This window comes from Equus asinus, chromosome 1 (genome assembly GCF_041296235.1).
Source record: "Equus asinus isolate D_3611 breed Donkey chromosome 1, EquAss-T2T_v2, whole genome shotgun sequence".
In the NCBI taxonomy this organism is placed as follows: domain Eukaryota; kingdom Metazoa; phylum Chordata; class Mammalia; order Perissodactyla; family Equidae; genus Equus; species Equus asinus.
This window is the reverse complement of record NC_091790.1, coordinates 111330077-111352810: the sequence shown is the minus strand read 5'-3', so window position 1 is coordinate 111352810 and position 22734 is coordinate 111330077. Positions and strand designations below refer to the sequence as shown.

General features: G+C 40.0%; 1 protein-coding gene across 8 annotated transcripts in view; it reads right to left on the bottom strand.

The window, feature by feature from the left end:
• Positions 1 to 639: 639 nt before the first annotated feature.
• ORC5 (origin recognition complex subunit 5) overlaps positions 640 to 22734 on the bottom strand; it is a 133259-nt gene continuing 111164 nt past the window's right edge. For 4 of the 8 annotated variants that reach the window (XR_011502174.1, XR_011502180.1, XR_011502177.1 and 1 more), the window contains 3 exons: positions 7683 to 7875; positions 2586 to 2703; positions 640 to 1214 (listed from right to left, as the gene is read on the bottom strand). Coding sequence is in view for 3 of the 8 variants with exons in the window: in XM_070505656.1 (XP_070361757.1) it covers positions 11030 to 11090 (61 nt within the window). In the remaining 5 variants the exon portion in view is untranslated. Of the gene's footprint in view, positions 1215 to 2585; positions 2704 to 7682; positions 7876 to 8043; positions 11091 to 22734 lie in introns of those variants that run through there. The other 4 variants (XM_070505593.1, XM_070505632.1, XR_011502175.1 and 1 more) reach the window with 3 other exon arrangements.

Genomic DNA, 22734 nt, shown 5'->3' with positions numbered 1-22734 from the left:
TGCATATTTGCTCTGTTATCCCTACTTTTCTATTATTTCAGCAATAATATTTTTACTATCCAAGAGTTCCTTCTTGTTCTCTGCTTGTTCCTTTTCTATAGTACTTTGCTCTTAATTTATGGATATATTTTATTAATTTGTTAATTTAAATAGTAATACATGCTCCTGAAACAAAACTTAATAAAGAAAAAACGTATAGTGACAAGTACGCTCTTTTACCCAATTCCCAGCCCTAGAGACAATGTTGTTATTAATGTCTTAGGAATCCTTTAGAGATATTTCATGAATTTTAAAGACATACATACACTTAAAAATACATCCTTGAATCTCTTTGGAAATATAGTTTCAGTGTTGCTTTTCCTTTTCTAGTCTCTTCTCTTTCCTAAATTATCTCCTATTTATTGGGGATCAGATATTCTCTCTATCTTGAACTTTCCATTTTATGATTCTGGTTTTCTTCAGGTGTTTCTTCGTCCATTCGCATGTGAAAATGGACTAGCTTACTCTTTCTGGGTAGCAGATATGGATTTTCTCCTGTTGCAAACGTTAGTATATTTTCTTGCTCATTCTCACCCCTAAGTAGAAAAGCAGCTCCAGAGCTATGTTTATGTGTGGTAACGGCGGTAGAGCGAAGGTGGAGAGAGTCAACACAGAGGATTTATTTTAGGATATGGAGTGGAGAGTTGGTCTATACGTTGGGCAAATGAATGAGTAGAGAGGCCAGAACTCATCTACTCGTCCTATTTCTCTTCAGGCAGTTTGTTCTTTGTGTTTCCACACACTTCCAATTAATGACGTGTTTTCCAACTCCCTTCTTATTCCCACATTCCATCCCTACCAACCCCAAGTCCACAGTCCCTCTGGGTTCTGCCTCGCAGCTCAGCTCTCTCCACACCATTGTCCTTCTTTGCATTTACACGGAACTCTTTAGGACTATAACTTCCACCCATTCGTGGTAGTCATTAAGGTCTTCCACCAGATGAAATCTCTCATCTGCTAGTGGTTCCCTCCAGAGCATTGTCCTTGGAAGAAGATCTGGGCGTGGGTAAATAATCCAGTTCAAACACTCCAGACTGGCCTGTTAGGACATTTGTTTAGCAACATGACAGGACAGCCCACAGTGGAGGCGGGTACTTCTACAGAAGGATATTTTTTAATGTGAAGACATTGTCAATCTGTTTTTGTGGGTTTGGAGACATGTTTTGGGGGGACCCCTAAAAGAGAGGAGAGAGAAAAAATGTTATTTTTATTATCTTGCTCCTACATCTTCCTCTAACCCCCGTCTGGAAGATTGGTATCTTCCTGAGAGACATCTGGCAGCCCTGTCTGTTCTAGGGTTTCTCATTAGTTTAAACAACAAGGGAAATGCACTGTTGTCATTATTTCTTCATTACAAATACAGCATCTTGCAATGGTCACAGGACTTTGGATATTATCAAAGCTGCATCTCCCTGGGAATATTTCTCATTTCCTATTTTGAGGTACATTGATCTCTTCTTCTGATAGAGGGACCTTCACTCATCTAGGCTTCTAGCAACACTATAAAATTAGAAAGAAAAAACTTCAGAAGTTGCAAAACAGATGATTAACAGGAGTGCTGTGGCCTATTAAGTTTAGGATCTCATGCTGTTTGCCCATTCACACATGCTTATTGATTTAATGTTTTGTAAATTTAGCTCTCTTCAGTCTCAGCTGATGTGTGGGTGCATATACCAACCAGACTGAAATTTATGCCATAAGTGAGAAACAACTTGATAATTTATGAGTGGTGAAACCCAAAGTCGAACAGGTTTTCCCTCAGGACAGGAAAAAAAACATATGCTGCACATTTTAGACAACTCTCTTCTTCAGCTCTTTCATTTTAAGAAAGTACACATTTTCTGGCAGGGTGGTCGAGAAAGAATTATGCAATTCAGTCAGCCCACGTTTTCTTCTATGAAGCATCTCCAAGAGAACTATGCCTGAGTGACGGATTTTTTTCTTGCTTTTTCTCTGACTCTGTGCAGAGGCTGGGCCTACGCTAATGAGGACATCCTGGGAGTTCAGTGGCCACATTTGGGATGTCCGGGGGTCATTCCTAAGTGACTGGCCCATGGAGATGCCATGCTGAGGGAACAGCTAGTAAAACATCCTATGCAGTGTCTGACATGAGCATCTCCCTTCCTTGTACGCCCCTATGTTAGACAAAAGATCTCTCTGTTTTTTTCTTTTAAACCAGGGAAATGAATTTGGTTACAAAGAGACAAAGAAAGCTCTTCCATTGGAAAGAAGGGCACATTTCAGTTGGGTGAGGAGAGGTTAGGGGAGAGTTGCTTGAAGATACCCTTGGGATGATACCCAGACACACACATGCACACAACATATACACATGCCTACACAAGCTTGACAGGGATTCATGCTCAAACATGTGTATTTAATCATGAGAAGGATGTGGAATACTGAAACAAAAAAGGAGGAGCCAGCTGGTTAGTTCTTTCTCCCACAGCCTTGCTCTCCTTTTGCTTGGAAAAGTCTGTGGCAGCCCAAGGGCACCTGAGCTGGAAAACTGACCTAAAGCACAAAAGCTAGTGTCAAAAGTTTCTTACCCTCACTGCGAGACCGTGGGTTTCAATGCAAGACATTAGCTGCTTTGGCTTAGTTTTGCCATGGGCCATCATGGAGGAGAGAGAATTGGAAGTCAGGAAGTTGATTCAAAGGTTGAAGCTGGAAAAAATTAATTTTTTGATGAAATCCCAGTACTGCCCCTTAGTTCTTGGCTCTCAGTTCAAGCTGACAGTGTTTTCACTAGCACAATTCTCTTAAATATCCAATGGGTTCTCCATGAATCATACTAAGTTTCAGTCCTTTTGAGAAAGGCACAACCTCAAATCTTTTTAAGATAAGCTCTCTTCTGCCTTGGAGTCCTTATGAAGCTGCTATGTAACAATCCTTCAAGATTCTAAGAAGTCCTATTACTTAACAGAGAGTCTGCGAGGCATGCTCTAAGATCGTCAGAAGGATTTTTGTCTACTTGAAAGAGTCTATGAGGTGCCATCTTAAATTTTTCTGAGGTTTTACAAAAGGATCTTTCAGGCTCATCCTAGATTTGATTTTTGCCTGGAAGCCATTTCTTTTTTTTTTTTTTAAAGATTTTATTTTTTTCCTTTTTCTCCCCAAAGCCCCCCAGTACATAGTTGTATATTCTTCATTGTGGGTCGTTCTAGTTGTGGCATGTGGGACGCTGCCTCAGCATGGTTTGATGAGCAGTGCCATGTCCGCACCCAGGATTCGAACCAACGAAACACTGGGCCGCCTGCAGCGGAGCGCACAAACTTAACCACTCGGCCACGGGGCCAGCCCTTGGAAGCCATTTCTTAATTTGAAAATAGTTTGCCATTTTAAGAGATTAAGAAAAGGTATACTTTTATTTTCAAATCTAAAAAGTCCTGGCTTCTTTATATTTCTTTAAATTTTGCTTGAAAATTGAACAATTGCTGTATTCATTTTTTTATTTCTGGGTAACAAATTATCAGAAACTTAGAAGCTTAAAGCAACACAACTTTATCATCTCAGTTTCTCTGGATCAGGAGTGCAGTGTATTTCAGCTGGGGTCTCTACTCAGGTCTCACAAGGCTGAAATCAAGCTGTCAGTCATCTGCGTCTTCATCTGGAGGCTCAACTGGGGAAAGATCCAAGCTCTCTCAGTTGGCGGCAGAATTTATTTCCTTGGACTGTCTTACTGACGTCCCTGTTTCTTGCTGCTGTTAGCTCTTAGAGGACACTCTCAGGTCCAGGCCATGTTGCCTTCCACAGCCCTCCCACACTTGAGATCTCTTCATAGAAAGGGATCAGTCTCTTTTAAGGGCTCATCTGATTAGGTCAAGCCCACCTGGGACAATCTTCTTTTGCTTAACCCAAAGTTAACTGATTAGGGACTTGAATTACGTCTGTGAAATTTCTTCTGCCATATAATGTAATCTAATCATGGGTACAGGAGGTGGAGATCCTAGAGGCCATCTTAGAATTCTGCCTGCCACAATTCCTTTTTGGTTCACCTCTCTTCTCCCATTTTACCACAGGCAGCTACAAAAACTCAAGCAGAACCATTGGTGCTCTCCATGGTAACATCCTCAGCTAGATCATCAAGTTTATTATTACATTTTACATTTTTCACATTCTGCTACTACATGAGAAGGGCCCCCTTTCTCCAGCTTCCAATAATATTTTCCTCTCTTTCCTGTAGGCCCTTTCTGGAAGCTTCCTTGGGGGCTTTTAGACTTCTGCTAACATTCTTCTCAAAGCCCTTTAGGTTTTCACTAACATTCTCCTGGTATCCATTCCAGCTTCCGCCAACCACGTGGTGCCAAAGCCAGTGATATGTTTTGGGTTTTTCTTATGGCAGCAGTACCAAAAGCAGGCACAAGCGCCAAAATCTGCATCAGTTATCCATGCATGTATAGCAAACCACTCTAAAACTTAGCGACTGAAAACAACAACAATCCTTGTTTAATGTGCCAGGAGAATTCCAGATGTAGGTCTGCGTTTACTGAACCAATTAACACATAAGATGAGATGAGATCGCTCTGTTAGCTTAAAATTCTCTGGGCTAGGCGTTCTACCTTTTAACCATCAAAAATTAGTTGTTTGGACCAAACTCCCCACTGAGAACTAGAAAAGTTGGGACACACACACATGGACAGTTAAGATGTGTGGGGAAAATATCTTAGGGAGAGAAAAGAAGCCCAAAGACGTGAGTCTGGCATTTGGTGCCACTATTCTTTCAAGAGAAATGGCATTCTTAGAAGCAGTAAATGAGAAGCTGAGCAGAACTTTTAGACACAGGTCTATGGGGCAAGGACTAAAGTTCAAAGCTTGCCAAAGAGGAGCAATCTATGTCTAGAGGTGAGTTGGGACCCCAACGGGATATATGCTAGGAGTACAAGTAAGCTTGAAATAGACCAGTATCTCCAGACATTGACATCCTACTTCAAATCATTTTAACTTCTGATTATAAGGTGATCTGGAGGCCACAGCTCAAGGCTGACTTCCCCAAGTAAAAGAAAATTCTCTCGGAAGAAAGATGACATTATTGAGAGCTTCAATTTCCTCTCCATTTTTCATATACAGTGTCTGATACCCAATCAAAAACCTTTGGGTATTTGAGAAGATAAGACTTAACTGAAAGTCAACAAAATAAAACATATGATAGGTGTCTATTATTTTATCTGATGAAGTTATCAGATATGAACTTTAAAATAATATGTTCAAGGAGCTAAAAGAAAAAATAGAGAATTTTAGTGGAGAAATGGAAACTAAAAAGAAGAACGAAACAGACATTCTAGCTGGTAAATTCTAATATTAATAATAACTGATATTAAGAACGTGAAGATTAGCACTCTTGACTTCACTGTCATGTGTAGAGCAGTGCACCCAAAAACTGCAGAACCATTATCACAATTAAATATATGCTAGTTCATCAGCTGCTCTAACAAATTTCATAAGGTTAAAATTAGAGAGTATATTCTCTGACCACAGTGGAATTAATATAGATAACAATACCACCACCACCAAAAACTAGAAAATTCCCATATGTTTGGAACATAACCAATATACTTCTAAATAACCCATGTGACCCAGAAGAAACCATAATAGAAGTCAGAAAACATGTGAGCTGAATAGTAACGAAAATCAGGCGTAATAAAGTTTGCTTGCTGAAACTAAAGTAGTTCTTAAGGAAAAATATAAATGTCAACATAGATACTAGAAAAGCAAAGGGGCTTAAAGCCAGTGATTTAAGTATCTATCCCAAGAAGCTGCAAAAATAAAAGCAAATGAAACCCAAAGTAAGTAGAAGTAGGGAAGTACAAGAACATAAATTATTTTAGAAGAAAAGAAACGTAAAAGGAAGAAGACTAACAAAGCCAAAGTTGATTCTGTGAAAAGACTACGAGAAGTGATAAAACCTTGGTATGAGCGATCAACAAAAAAAAGAGAGAAGGTACAAATAACCAAAAACAGACATGAAGAAGAGATATTAACACAGGTCCTTCTGACAATAAAAAAAGACAATATGAGGATACTAGGATTATGATGAGAGATTTGAAAGTTTAGGTAAAATGAAAAAATTCCCAGAACACATTTACTACAACTGACACCGAAAGGTAGAAATTGATCAACTGATTCTAAAATTTATGCAGAAATACAAAGGGCGAATAATAGCTGAGACAATCTTGAAGAAAAAGAACAGAGTTGGAGGAGCCACACTGCTGAATGTCAAGACGTGTTATAAAGCTATGCAACTGAGACTGCAGTATTGGCACAAGGATAGACTAACAGAGACAAAGAACACAGTAGAGTCCAGCAAAAGACCCACCCACATATGGACGCTTGATTTATGTGAAAGGTGGCATAGCAGAGAAGAAAGAAGATGATCTTCCAAAAATCAGTGTTTGGTCAATTAGATATCCATATGAAAAAGAAAACTGGAAATAAAATTCAGCTATTTTTTGACTGCTCCCACCGTCAAAGTAGGAAAAAATTCTAGAAAAAAAATAGGAGAATATCTTCATGAAGTGAGGTGGCAAAGCTTTCTTAAATGGGACCCAAAAGCACTAACCATAAAAGAAATGATGAATAAATTAGAGTAAATTAAATTTAGGAACTCCTATTCCTAAATCAAAAGACACCAATAAGAGAGTGAAAGGCAAACCACAGAGTGGGAGGAGATACTGGAAAAATATATAACAGACAAAGGGCTTGTATGCAGAATATGTAAAAATAATTTTTATAAATCTGTAAGAAAAATATAAACAATCGTATAGAAGGATATTCAAATGATCAATAAACATATGAAAAGGTGCTCAATATTATTACCAATCAGGAAAACACGCAAACTAAAACCACAATAAGATACCACTACACCCCCAACAAAATGGCTCAAATTAAAAAGACTGACTATATCAAGTGTTGGTGAGACTATGGAACAACCAGAACTCTCATACACTGTTGGTGGGAGTGAAATTGGTGCAACCATTCTGGAAAAAATGTACATTACATGTAAATGTATCTTACAACCCAGCTAGTCTCCTTCTAGGTTGATGTTGAAGAAAAATGCTTACATATATGAAGCAAAAGACATACACCAGAATATTCATAGCGTCATTATTTGTAATAGTAAAAATAATAACCAATGCTGCCTCAACCATCAAATGACAAATACTGTATGGTTTAATCATAAAATAAAAGAACATTAGCAATGACAATGAAAATGCTACTGCCACACAACACGGATCAACCTCACCAACGTAACGTCAAGCCAAAAAGGCAACCCGCACAAAATACATATATAATATAACTCCATTTATATAAAGTTCAAAAACAGGCAAAAATAATCTTGAGGTGTTTTCTTTGGGGAGGATGAAGGAAGTGGAGATTGGAGGGTGGGTCTTTCCCCAGGCTCACTGAGTTTCAGCTCACGTGTGCATAGATCAGTACTTAGTCAGAAACTCAAGAACCCTCTGCTAATCTCCAGAGCTTTTTCTGTGCAAATTCCTCTTCTCTGGCACTCTGATCCACAAATTCTAGCCACCTTAGCCTCCCAGAACCCCATAGCAAGCCCTCAGGCGCTGTTTGGGTTCCCCCTTCCTGAGCTGAGGCCTGGAAACAGCCTCCAGGCAGGAAGCTGGAGCAATTGAAGGACTTACCTCATTTGTTGGCCTCCTTCCGTGGGTCGAAGTCTTGCACAGCCTGCTATCCAATGTCTAAAAACCATGCTATCATATATTCTCCCCCAGTTTTCCAATTGTTTATGGCAGGACCGTGGTGTTAAAAGTGTGAGTACTTGGATCCCATTCCTGGAAATTCTCATTCACTAAGTCCAGGGTGAGGCCCAGGCACCTGCGTTTTGAAAAAATATGTGAAAATGATTCTTCAATGCAGTTCCCCAGTTGTCTATGATGAAAAAAGAGGCCATTGACACTAACTGACAGGCCTGTGGTTCCCTATTTGAAATATTGATGGTCACATTTACACACAAACACACACATACACACTATGTGTATATTTGATTAGCATATATTATCATTTCAATTAGTATGTATTCATATACATATTATTTTAACTATACTGGGCATTGTGAACCTATGAATTTGAATTCTAAAGTGAAAATATATTCACCATTTTAAAGTACAAAGTCAAGCCAGTTTGGCGTGCATGCCTAATTTTTAAAAATCATGTTGGATATTCCTGAACAAATGACATCTCTGCTCAAGGAGTTGTAAGATTTATTGATCTTTTAAGAAAATTGCTGAGCCCACTTACATCTGGATCCTGTAAGCTGTAGCAGTTTTTAGATTATATTAACACTCACACAACATAACTTGCATACACATATGTGTTTTTCAATATTATAATATCATTAACAGCTAATATTTACTGAGCACTTATATGCCAGGCACTGAACTAAATTCTTTATATTGATTGCATCTTTTGAAACTCAAAAGCACCATAAAACATAGATCATGTCATTGTCTGCTCTTATGAGGCTGGTGTCTTGCCCAGCGTTAGGCAATGAGAAATTATAGTCACAAATCAGCTCAAGCACTTGTGAGTCCAAACTCTGTGCTTGTGGTAACTACGCTGCAAAATTGGAAAAAGTCCTCCCAATGTTTTGAAATAAGAAAGTGAAACAGTGAAGGAATTTGCGCCAAACTTTGTTTTCTCACATTGATGATTCTGAAATAAAACTCTTTTCTGGAAAGGAGCACGAAAGTTGCAAATGGGAATTTTTCTAGCGATAACCCTTTTCCCCCAAGTAAGTAGTAACCTTTCAAGTCAATATTTACTGTTATTGATTGAAATCTAAACATACAGTAAGTTCAATTGAAAAAGGAAGTTTTGCCATATCAAAGGACTTTGATGCAGATAAAGAAGAAAATGATTAATCTTGGGGGAATCAGAACTTTGATCCCATGTTTACGCTCGGGTGAATGGGAGCAGACACTTTACCAGAGAAGAGTTGTTACAACGAGTCTGTGACTTCCAGAATCCCTTGGATCGATATGCAGCCCTTGCCATGTTTGTAAAATCCCGTTTGGATGGGTTCTGTTGAGACATCTCACAATACCACACATTCTCCTCTCATTAAAGCTGCAAAGGCTGGAGTCAAGAGAGTTGAGCCATCAGGTAGGGTATTGTCTCATTTCCAAAATAAATGACTCTTTTATTAACTTGCGCTGAAAACACAAAGGCAGTCTGTGCGTATGTGCTTCAGAGACCACCATAAAAGGAAAGAGCAGGGAATATTTTCCTATTGCTTCTGCTTTTGTTTTTTATTCTGAAGATATACCACTTTCCTCTCCTTCACCTTTCCACACCCAGAAATATTTGCCTGTTTCATAAAGCTCAGTTTAAAGAAACTTGGGTTAATGAACTCCACATGAATAGAAATGATGTCCAGGTTTCCGTGGCGAACATTTAGGGTTGCCCGTCTTCTCCACTTCATACAGCAATTGCAAAGTGAGAGTTACACCAGCCTGCAGGCCTAATGAGCACCTGCTTCATTTACTCATGATATAACCGGAGCTGCTGCAAAATTGCTTTTGCAGAAGAGATGAGAAATGATAAACAAGCTCCTCTTCCCAGAGGCATCATAGCTTATCCATAACTATCACTTCATAAACAGATTCAATCCAGTTCTCATATTTGGGTGTCTCAAAGGAAAACAGTACCTGCCTTGAAAACAGGGTAGGAAAACATGTGCTCTGGCTCCAGCTGCTTAGATTTGGATCTCAACACAACCACCTGCTGTTTGTGTAATCCTGGACAAGTCACAACCATCCTGCGCCTTACTTCCTTATCCAGAAAGTGGGAAGATAATGGTACCCATCTCATAGGGTAGTTGTGAGGATGAGTAAGCATTTGGGGGGATAAAATTCAGCTATTATTCGACAGCTCCCATGCTCATTGCAGGGATGAACTCTCCCAAATACATATCAATCTTGTTTGAAATAAGATAGACAGTATCTGATAGACTTAAGAAATCCCCAGATCAACCATATTTGCAATATATGCTAGCTAATTTCATCCAGCCTCAAGACACTTTACAAATCCCTCCCATATACAGAATCTACCATGACTAGCCTTGAGCAAAAGGACATCATGCCTGTTCCTCCAAATTCCCAAATTACTGTAACTGCTGTCTGGCTCATCCTTGTGGTTTATCACATATTATCTTGTATTCTCAATTATATTTCTTTTTATTTATGAATTGTCTTCCTAACAAGACAGTGGGCTACTCAAAGGTGGGAACTTTGCTTAATTGTTCCTTGAGTTCTCCCTTACACTTATCATCATCATCATCATCATCATATCTCCTCTTATCTCTTCAGCTAAGGCAATCCCTGAAAAGGGCTGACAGCTGAAGACTATCTGTCGGCAGCACTCCCAACAGCTGGGGTGAAAAATCCTTCATTCCTGAACGGGGACCTGGATGGTACCTCAGAACGTCTACTACAATATTCAAGATAGTGGTAGGTGTAATAACCACGGAAGGTAGAGCCAGACCTTTCAGCACTTGAGCGGAGATTTGCTCTCTGTCCCTTTGTGATAGTGTTGGGTGCAGATTTCCCTGGGAGGATAGGCTGGATGACCTCTGAAGGTTGACCTTGTCTATCATTGGCCCATGAGTCAATGGCAGTTGAGGGGCTTCCTTTGGCAAAAAATTATTGCCCTAGTGAATCAGAACATCAATGCTAACAAAACATAGATGTCTGAGCAATTACAGGTTCAATTGCAGGTCCAAGAAATTCCATTGATGATTCGTTTCCCCAAGCCCAACCCAAGAGAAGCTGAAGAAGAGCTAGAGATGGCTCTGCAACTTAAAAACAAAAGACAACAAAACAAAAACAATAAGAAACTCTTTGAGAAATAGAAGGTGGTTGGGTCTGGGGCGCGTAGGTGATGAGGCATGATCTATAGCCCCACATGGGGATAGGCTGGCAGGGAATTTCTAGTTGTGTTCTTTTCTCTCCCCAGCATTGCCGTGAGCAGATCATTGCCATCTCTGCCACAACCACAGGGCCGGTAAGATGATATCTTGGAAGCTCTGGAAGCTGCGGGTAAAGAATAGACAGGGTAAATGCAGATGAGCTGGCAACCTGCTCCTCCTCAAACCACGCCTCAGTTTGAGCACTTGCAACATCCTTGGATAAAAGGAGTTCCTGAGAAGAGGGACTGAGGGAAATATGCTGAATAAAGCAACGACAAGATAATTTTTTTGCTCATTAGAGTGGAAAACATTAGAAAGAGCATTAAGTGCTGGCAATGGTGTTGGGGAAGAGGAATCCTCAGCCACAGCTGATCAGATGATTCTGGAAAACAATATGGAAGAGTGGAAGCACTTACTGAGACTTAACGTGTATAGTCTACATCCTGGCAAGCCCACTTCCGCTATATAATCTAGAGAATTTCTTGCAAGGCCCACAAGGAGCTATACATTGAGCATGTTCTTTGCATCATTGTTTGTGGTAGCAAAGTTTCAGGAAAACTAGGGGCTCCATCTCTTGGGAAATGGATAAGATATGGCATAGTCCATATAGTGGAATTCTATCTGTCGTAAGTCACAAACTAGGCTGCATATAGTATCACAGGCTGACCTCAGAAACAGAGCATTGAGAGAAAAAGAAGAAACAATGAGATATAGAATATGTTATGGACTGAAATCTGTTCCCCTCCTCCCCACACTCATATGTTGAAGGGCTCACCTCCAGTACTTCAGGACGTATTTGGAGATAAAGTCTTCAAAGAGGTGATTAAGTTAAAATGAAGCCAATAGGGTAAGGCCCTAAGCTAATCTCACTGTTGTCCTTGTAAGAAGAAGAGATCAAGACACACAGAGACACAAAGACATACATGCACCGAGGAAAGGCCAGGAGAGGACACAGCAAGAAGGCAGCCACGTGCAGGTTAAGGAGAGAGGCCTCAGAGAAACCCAGCCTGCTCACACCTTGAGCTTGGACTTCTGTCCTCTAGACGGTGAGAAAATAAATTTCTGTTGTTCAAGCCACTGGTCTGTGGTATTTTGTTCTGGCAGCCCGAGCAGACCCATCCAGAGCACAATTCCATTTATTGCCTTTAAGAAGCTATGCACCAAAGCTATACACAGTATACGTAGAAGTACTGTTTTTCAATAAAGCACATGTATCTACATAAATTAAGAATGGTTTGGAGGAGCATCCATATATGTACCCAGTCAGGATGTTTATAGGGAGGAATGGAAGTGAGGAAAGTGGATGAAGGCAGAAAAACGAACAGAGGGAAGAAAGCAAAAGATGGCCTTGCACAGACTGATCATGCGATGAAACTGAAGAGCACGATCCCTCAGTTCTGTACCTCTGAGCCCATCTCCCACCCACCAGCCCACCAAAGGAGGAAAAAGTTCTATACCCAAAATAGCGAGAGGAAGGGCAAAATGAGAATGAGCTATAATGAAGCACAAAGGAGGGGGCATTGTCAGGTTGTCAATCGCTCTATTCATAATACATGGAACAGCACAGCCTTAGCCAGACAGAGTCCTCCGTGAGTTGCAGAAAGGAGATACTCCTGCGTCAGGGATGAGACCTTCCCCAGAAGGAGACTGGGAGCACTGATTGATTCATTCACTCACATGGGGGGACACTGGCGAACGTTAGTAAGCCAGAGGTCAGCCCTCAAGACTGCTAATAGATGTGCAGAGAACTGAAACACTTGAAGATGGTGTTGTAAGGCTAGGACTCCAGCTGATGAGACACTGGGGTTACAAGCAAGGGTAGGGCTGGATCAGAGCAACTCTACCTTGACACCAAGGTCGTGCATATAAAGCAATATTATTTGAAAGAAATTAACGTAGGAAGTTTCCATGTTATTGTGATTAAATAACTGTTCTGAGACATGGGTTTCTTTTAAAAAGCAGTGTCTCATATAGAAACTTTCAGGAACTATTCATGACATTAGGTACTTCTAACCTATGATTTCAGTTTCCTGTCTTTAAATACTTCTATCTATTACCTGAATCCGAATTAACTTTTATAGTGGCCTCAGTTATTAACAGATGATTGATAACATTATTTTGGCTTATATAGTCACAGAACTGCATAGCGTCCATCTCTCTGTTACGCTCCCAAAGAAAGAAATGTTCATATTCTGCTGTTTTTAATATCAGGAGAGTCAGTAAGTGATCTACACAGGGCTCACACTAGAGCCATAGAGTTTGATAGAATATGATCACATCATCTGAAATGCATGAAGGGTCTGCTATTGCAGCTGTAAATCAAAAAGACAACACTTGTGCTGCCTGGTTCTCCTTGTAAGAACATCTCTAAATTCATGTTCAGCTTATAAGCTGCCTTCTCGAGATGATTAGAAAATCGGATTCTGGTGAATCCCAGTGCTTACCCAATTTATCCCCAGCAAAGGTTGGAAAATTGCACATTAAGCTTTTCCTCTCAGCCTTTCCTGCTGCAGGAGTGTCAACTTTTTGTTAAAGGAAGCACTCAAGGGAGAGAGGCTTTTCTCTAGACTATTCCGTCTCCTGGGTCTGATTTCTTACCAAGTGCTAATGATTGGTAGAGACTTGTTAGATGGAGTTTGTGTATTGGGCATCTTTGAACAAGGGAAAGGAAATGAAATTATCACTTCATTTCACATAAATATCAAGTTGTCACCAAGAAGACAACAACGAGAGCCAACTTCAGATATGAAGTGGTGACCCCCAGGGAGCATGCTGGCTTTAGATGTGAGTTAACTAGGGCGCTGAAGTAGATGGGTGAGGAGACTAAGATGGCCAGAAAATACTTTCTCCTCTTGCAGGATTATATGTGAAATTCCATGGTTTGAGTTTCACCCCTTAGTTTAAGATTTGCTGGGTTATTGAACTGTAATTAACCTATAATCCTATAGGATCTGGGTTTCAGATCCTAGCCTGTGAGTATGTTTTAGGAATGGAAAGAAAAAGGAATAAGAACACATCCCAGGAAGGACAGATGAGAGGCGGAAGCTTAGAACAAAGCTATTGTCATCCAAGTCCTGCTTTGCAGCGCCAGCTCTGACTGGTCATTGTCTCACTGGGTCACTTAGTCACTGAACCAAAGGGAAATCAGAGAGGCTGTCCACCCTGTGGGAGGAAGTGGAAGAATTCTTTCATAAGGAGGAAATCACAGTAGGGCCTCGAGTCAAGAGAGAAGGGAAAGGAAGACCCACAACTGCGTTGTGGTTGGTGACAATCAGTTAGGTTATAAGTCAACACGCTTGATCAACCATAATGAAGGAACTGCCTTGGGCAAAGTTCTATTTGAAGGTGTCTGTGAAGGAAGAAGAGCGAACTAAAATAGAAGTGGAAGAACGAGCTGCGTTCATCCTTTGACAATCCAGTGAGAAAAATCATACAGACACACAAAACAAGTAACAGCAATTCAAAGCAACGACTGTCAGCACAAATTAGCAAAACAAAGGCAGAGAATGGAAGCGGAAGTTGAATCTGAGGACTGATCAGAGAACACTTCCTGCAGAAGAGATCTGAGCCCCACCAGGAGGTGTCATCAGACACTAGTCAGCAGGGAACAGGCTATTTCCAGGGTTTTTTGGTTTTGTTTTTTAATAACTGCCAAATATGTACAAAGGAGTGTAGAGCTTGGTAACCCAGGCCTCTGGGTTTCAGTTAACCTATCAGAATGGAGGCAATTCTTCAGTGAAACAAGCCACCCCTACTGTCACTGAAAGTACTAATGGAAAGTCTTCCTGAGTCTACCCACCCTCTGTGATCTCATTATACCAACACACAACCCTTTCATTGTACTTGCAATATTATAATAATCTGCTTATGGCTGTTTTTCCCAAGAGTTTGAAAGTCCCTCAAGTGCTAGATCATGTCTTATTCATCCTAGTAACCCCAATACCCAACATAGGGCATGGTACATAGTTGGCCCTCAATAATACTCATTTATTCAACCCATATTAATTGAGCAGCTACTACATGCCGGATGGCACAGAGCGGTGAACAAGATCCATGGGATTCTTGCTCTCATGGCTTACATGCACTGCCTGCCAGTGAGTGGGTAAACGGATGGAGTGAATGGAGGGATGCTTGTGCATTCGGATGCTGTAGATGTTGCCAGGACATTACTGGGTCTATAAGGCCCTTCTTACTTCTTGAAGGGTAAGATCCTTTGGTTGAAAATTTGTCTTTGTCTTACTGATAAGGGTGTGCACAGAGGTCCAAAGCTTCCCGCTATGGCAGAAAGCTTTGTGGTTGGATGGGTCAGGAGGAGGCTGTCAGGTAGGTGGTCTGGTAGGGCGACAGGGTTATGCCGAACCTCAAGGGCCTGAGCACCAGGAGGGCTGCTTCATGAGCTTTAAACGAGGTTTGTCTATACGATATTTTCCCTAAGCTCTCCCTATTCTTCCTAGTTCCTGATCCCGTCAGCTCATCAATCCTATTTACAATATCCATGTATGTTCCTCTCAAGAAGCCCACGATGTGAGTTTCTAGGTAAGTCCAACATTTCTGTTTTTACTTTCCGAAGACGGCCCTGATACATTTTTTTCTCCCCCAACTTGGAAAATGAAGTTAGCCATCAGAATAACCAGTGCCAACTATTCATCACCTACCCTAAGTGGTCCAGAAATTTTTTTCTAAAAAGGGTTTGAATAGAAAAGTAAAGCATGCCTTAAATTTATAAAATAAAAGGATGAGGGTAGAAAACAGTCATCATAAAATAATGGTTTTACATCTGTCACAATTCGTTGGTGATGGACACTCCAATATCTAAAAATGCAGACTTTTAAACAGAAACCAGTAAAATCTGTGTATCATTTTACAAATTATCGCTTGAGTTTCACAACCAACCCATAAAGGAGACAGAATGGTAATTACCATGTGACAAATGATGAAACTTTAGGGGACTTCTTTTCTTTTTTCCTTTTCCCCACTTTATTTTATGAAAATTTTCAAATAAAGTTGAAAGAAAAGTACAGTGGACACTCAGGTGGGACCACTGGTAATATTTTGCTAACTTTGCTTTATTTATATATGTATAAAAATATTTCTCTTTTGGTAAGTCATTTGAAAGCAAATGCAAACATCTTAAACTTTATCCCTAAATATTTCAAAATTTGTCAATTAAAAATAATGATGTTCTTTTATAGCCATAATATCATTTTTACCCTAAGAAAATTATAAATTATTCTGTAATAGTGTCTATATTTAGGCTATGTCCAAAGTTCCTCAATTGTCTCCTAAAAGGTCTTTGTTTTTGTTTTTACTGAGATAAAATTCACATACCACAAAATTTGTCTTTTCAAAGTGTACAATTTAGTGGTATTGTTATACACCATCCTGACTATCTAATTTCAAAATATTTTCATCCTCTCAAGGAAATCCCCTACTCATCAGCAGTCACTCTTCATTCCCTCCTCCCTCCAGCCTCTGCCAACCATTAATCTACTTTCTGTCTCTGTGGATTTGCCTGATCTGGACATTTCATACAAATGGAGCCTACGAGATGTGGGCTTGATGTATGGCTCCTTTCACTCAGCACAATGGTTTCAGGGTTGATCCATGTTGTAGAAGGCATCAGCATTGCATCACTCTTCATAGCTGAAAAATGTTCTGTTGTATGAATATACAGTATTTTGTTTATCCATTCATCAGTTGCTGGACATTTGGGTTGATTCTACTTTTTGGCTTTTATGAATAATGTCGCTATGAACATTAATGTGCAAATTTTTGTGTGGACATACGTTTTCAACTCCCTTGAGTCTACACCCAGGAGTATAATTGCTGGGACATATGGTAACTCTACGTTTTATATTTTGAGGAACTTCCAAACTCTTTTCCAAAGCATCTGAACCATCTTACATTCCCACCAGCAACATAGGACAGTTCCAGTTTCTCCACATCTTCACCAGCACTTGTGATTGTCCATCTTTTTGATCATAGCCACCCTAACGTGTGAAGTGGTATCTCATCGTGGTTTTGACGTGCATTTACCTAACGAAAAAAAGGTTAAAAAGGTTTTCGTGTACTTACTGACCATTTATATATCTTCTTTGGAGAACTATCTATTCAAATCCTTCGCTTATTTTTTTTTTTTTTTTATTAATGTTATGATGGATTACAAGCTTGTGAAATTTCAGTTGTACATTTTTGTTAGTCATGTTGTGGGTACACCACTTCCCCCTCCGTACCCTCCCCCCACCCCCCCTTTTCCCTGGTAACCACCGATCAGATCTCCTTCTCAATATACTAATTTCCACCTATGAGTGGAGTCATATAGAGTTCGTCTTTCTCTGACTGACTTATTTCGCTTAACATAATGCCCTCGAGGTCCATCCACATTGTTGTGAAGGGCCAATTTCGTCTTTTTTTATGGCTGAGTAGTATTCCATTGTGTATATATACCACATCTTCTTTATCCAATCATCAGTTTCTGGGCATGTAGGCTGGTTCCACGTCTTGGCTATTGTAAATAATGCTGCGATGAACATAGGGGTGCAACGGACTCTTGAGATATCTGATATCAGGTTCTTAGGATAGATACCCAGTAATGGGATGGCTGGGTCATAGGGTATTTCTATTCTTAAATTTTTGAGAAATCTCCATACTGTTTTCCATAGTGGCTGTACCAGTTTGCATTCCCACCAACAGTGTATGAGGGTTCCTCTTTCTCCACAACCTCTCCAACATTTGTCGTTCTTGGTTTTGGATGTTTTTGCCAATCTAACGGGGGTAAGGTGATATCTTAGTGTAGTTTTGATTTGCATTTCCCTGATGATTAGCGATGATGAACATCTTTTCATGTGTCTATTGGCCATATTCATATCTTCTTTTGAGAAATGTCTGTTCATGTCCTCTGCCCATTTTTTGATCGGGTTGTTTGTTTTTTTGTTGTTAAGCAGTGTGAGTTCTTTGTATATTATGGAGATTAACCCTTTGTCGGATAAGTGGCTTGTAAATATTTTTTCCCAATTAGTGAGCTGTTTTTTTGTTTCAATTCTGTTTTCCCTTGCCTTGAAGAAGCTCTTTAGTCTGATGAAGTCCCATTTGTTTATTCTTTCTATTGTTTCCCTCAACTGAGGAGTTACAGTGTCCGAAAAGATTCTTTTGAAACTGATGTCAAAGAGTGTACTGCCTATATTCTCTTCCAAAAGACTTATTGTCTCAGGCCTAATCTTTAGGTCTTTGATCCATTTTGAGTTTATTTTGGTGTGTGGTGAAAAAGAATGGTCGATTTTCAATCTTTTGCATGTGGCTGTCCAGTTTTCCCAGCACCATTTGTTGAAGAGACTTTCTTTTCTCCATTGTAGGCCCTCTGCTCCTTTGTCGAAGATTAGCTGTCCATAGATGTGTGGTTTTATCTCTGGGCTTTCAATTCTGTTCCATTGATCTGTGGACCTGTTTTTGTACCAGTACCATGCTGTTTTGATCACTGTAGCTTTGTAGTATGTTTTGAAATCGGGGATTGTGATTCCGCCGGCTTTGTTTTTCTTGCTCAGGATTACTTTAGCAATTCGTGGTCTTTTGTTCCCCCATATGAATTTTAGGATTGTTTGTTCAATTTCTGTGAAGAATGTTCTTGGGATTCTGATTGGGATAGCATTGAATCTGTATATTGCTTTAGGCAGTATGGACATTTTAACTATGTTTATTCTTCCAATCCATGTGCAAGGAATGTTTTTCCATCTCTTTATGTCATCGCCTATTTCTTTCAAGAAAGTCTTGTAGTTTTCATTGTATAGATCCTTCACTTCCTTGGTTAAGTTTATCCCAAGGTATTTTATTCTTTTCGTTGCGATTGTGAATGGGATAGAGTTCTTGAGTTCTTTTTCTGTTAGTTTATTGTTAGTGTATAGAAATGCTACTGATTTATGCACGTTAATTTTATACCTGCTACTTTGCTGTAGTTGTTGATTATTTCTAATAGTTTTTCTGTGGATTCTTTGGGGTTTTCTATGTATAAGATCATGTCGTCTGCAAACAACGCGAGTTTTACTCCTTCGTTACCTATTTGGATTCCTTTTATTTTTTTTTCCTGCCGAATTGCTCTGGCCAGCACCTCCAGTACTATGTTGAATAGGAGTGGTGAAAGTGGGCACCCTTGTCTTGTTCCTGTCCTCAGAGGGATGGCTTTCAGCTTTTGTCCATTGAGTATGATGTTGGCTGTGGGTCTATCATATATGGCCTTTATTATGTTGAGGTACTTTCCTTCTATACCCATTTTACTGAGGGTTTTTATCATAAATGGGTGTTGGATCTTGTCGAATGCTTTCTCTGCGTCTATTGAGATGATCATGTGGTTTTTGTTTTTCATTTTGTTGATGTAGTGTATCACGTTGATTGACTTGCGGGTGTTGAACCATCCCTGTGTCCCTGGTATAAATCCCACTTGATCATGGTGTATAATCTTTTTGATGTATTGCTGTAATCGGTTTGCCAAAATTTTGTTGAGGATTTTTGCATCTATGTTCATCAGTGATATCGGCCTGTAGTTCTTCTTCTTTGTGTTGTCCTTGTCAGGTTTGGGGATCAGAGTGATGTTGGCTTCATAGAATGTGTTAGGGAGTTCTCCATCTTTCTCAATTTTCTGGAACAGTTTGAGGAGAATAGGTATTAAGTCTTCTTTGAATGTTTGGTAGAATTCTCCAGAGAAGCCGTCTGGTCCTGGACTCTTGTTTTTGGGGAGGTTTTTGATTACCGTTTCTATTTCCTTACTTGTGATTGGTCTATTCAGATTCTCCATTTCTTCCTGATTCAGTTTGGGGAGATTGTAGGAGTCTAGGAATTTGTCCATTTCTTCCAAGTTGTTCAATTTGTTGGCATATAGTTTTTCATAGTATTCTCTTATGATCTCTTGTATTTCATTGGTATCTGTTGTGATTTCTCCTCTGTCATTCCTGATTTTATTAATTTGCGCTTTCTCTCTTCTTTTCTTGGTGAGTCTGGCTAGGGGTTTGTCAATTTTGTTAATTCTTTCGAAGAACCAACTCTTTGTTTCATTGATCCTTTCTATTGTCTTTTTTGTTTCAATATCGTTTATTTCTGCTCTTATTTTTATTATTTCCCTCCTTCTACTGACTCTGGGCTTTGTTTGTTCTTCTTTTTCTAGTTCCGTTAGGTGTCGTTTGAGGTTGCTTACGTGAGCTTTTTCTTGTTTAGTGAGGTGAGCCTGTATTGCGATGAATTTCCCTCTTAGGACTGCTTTTGCTGCATCCCAAATGATTTGGTATGTCGTGTTCTCATTTTCATTTGTCTCCAGATAATATTTGATTTCTTCTTTAATTTCTTCAATGATCCATTGTTTGTTGAGAAGCGTGTTGTTTAGTCTCCACATTTTTGCACCTCTCTCTGCTTTTTTCTTGTAGTTGATTTCTAGTTTAATAGCGTTATGATCAGAAAAGATGCTTGATATTATTTCAACTCTCTTGTATTTATTGATGTTTGCTTTGGTTCCCAAAATATGGTCAATCCTTGAGAATGTTCCATGTGCACTTGAGAAGAATGTGTAACCTGCTGTTTTTGGATGAAGTGTTCTATATATATCTATTAAGTCCATCTGGTCTAATTTTTCATTTAATTCTATTATTTCCTTGTTGATTTTCTGTCTGGATGTTCTGTCCATTGGTGTTAATGGTGTGTTGAGGTCCCCTACTATTATTGTATTGTTGTTGATGTCTTCTTTTAGTTCTATTAAGAGTTGCTTTACAAATTTTGGTGCTCCTGTGTTGGGTGCGTATATATTTATAAGTGTTATGTCTTCTTGGTGGAGAGTCCCTTTTATCATTATATACTGTCCCTCTTTATCTTTCTTTATCTGTTTTGCTTTGAAATCTACCTTGTCTGATATTAGTATAGCGACACCTGCTTTCTTTTGTTCATTATTAGCTTGGAGTATTGTTCTCCATCCCTTCACTCTGAGTCTGTGTTTGTCTTTGGGGCTGAGGTGTGTTTCCTGGAGGCAGCATATTGTTGGATCTTGTTCTTTGATCCATCCTGCCACTCTGTGTCTTTTGATTGGGGAGTTCAGTCCATTTACATTTAGAGTGATTATTGAGACGTGGGGGCCTACCACTCCCATTTTGTGTCTTGTTTTCCGGTTTTCTTCAGTTTCCTTTGTTTCTCGTCCCATGGTTTAATCTGTTCTGATGTAGAGCTGCTACTCTCTGTTGTTGTCCTTCTACTTATCTCCTCTGCTCTTGGTTTTGTAGCCCCTTTCCTTTTTTGGATTTTTCAGGAATGAGGGTTTTCCTGAGGATTTCCTGAAGAGGAGGTTTTGTGGCAATGAACTCCCTTAATTTTTGTTTATCTGGGAAAGTTTTTATTTCTCCATCGTATTTGAAGGATATTTTCGCTGGGTAGAGAATTCTCGGCTGTAGATTTTTGTCCTTCAGATTTTTGAATATATCATTCCACTCTCTTCTAGCCTGTAAAGTTTCTGCTGAGAAATCTGCTGATAGCCTGATGGGGGTTCCTTTGTAGGTTAGTTTCTTTTGCCTGGCTGTCCTTAATATTTTCTCCTTGTCGTTGACTTTTGCTAGCTTCACTACTATATGCCGTGGAGTTGGTCTTCTTGCATTGATAAAGTTTGGAGATCTATTGGCTTCTGTCACCTGAAGATCCATCTCCCTCACCAGATTTGGGAAGTTCTCAGCCATTATTTCTTTGAATAGGTTTTCTGCCCCTTTCTCCTTCTCTTCTCCCTCTGGTATACCTATAATCCTTACGTTGCATCTCCTAATTGTGTCTGATAATTCTCGGAGAGTTTCTTCATATCTTTTAAGTCTTGCTTCTCTCTCCTCCTCTGCCTGCAACAATTCTATATTGCCATATTCCAAATTGCTAATTCTTTCCTCCATATTATCGGCCCTACTGTTCAGAGCATCTAGATTTTTCTTAATCTCCTCTATTGTGTTCTTCATTTCCAATATTTCTGTTTGGTTCTTCTTTATCGTATCAAACTCTTTTGTGACATAGCTCCGGAACTCGTTGAGTTGTCGGTCAGAATTCTCTCTTAACTCATTGAGAATCTTAATGATGGCTGTTTTGAAGTCATCGTCATTTAGGTTATATATCTCATTTTCTTTGGGATTGTTTTCTGTGTATTTGTTGCTTTCTTTCTGTTCTGGAGATTTAATGTATTTTTTCATATTGCTTGATGTTGTTGATTTGTGCCTCCGCATGGAGATAGAGTTTAGTTGCTCCTTTCACTTGTTTCAGCTGCTGCGGTGGGGGGAGCAGCTGTTTATACTTCACCAACCAGGAACCCTGTCCGTAGTTGCTAACTGGGCCTGGGCCCCTCTTCGTAGCCACAGTGGCCCTTTGGATTCCCTCCTCTGCCGTGGGGGCCGTCACAGGGGGGCTTCAGGCTGCAGGTGCCTACTGTTGCAGCCCACCTAGATGTGCTCTCTCCTTGGGGTCTGCAACGGTGTTATGGGCTTTTCCAGCGGCCAGGGGTGGGATCACTTATATTTGTCGCTCCGTTGCTGTCAGCACCCACCAAATCTCACTTGTCCTCTATGGGTCGCAGGAGAGCTATTGGCATCTTACAGTCTGTGGTTAGTACACCTAGCTATGCTGCTTTTGCCCTGGGGTCTTCCAGCCTTGTGGCTGGCGGCTGGGTGCCTTCTACTGGTGCTGTGCAGAGGCTTTCCCTAAGGCTGCTGTGAGCCTGTAGGGTTTCCCCCTAGGCTACTAAGCTGGGTCTCTGGAACTCTCTCCAGCCCCAG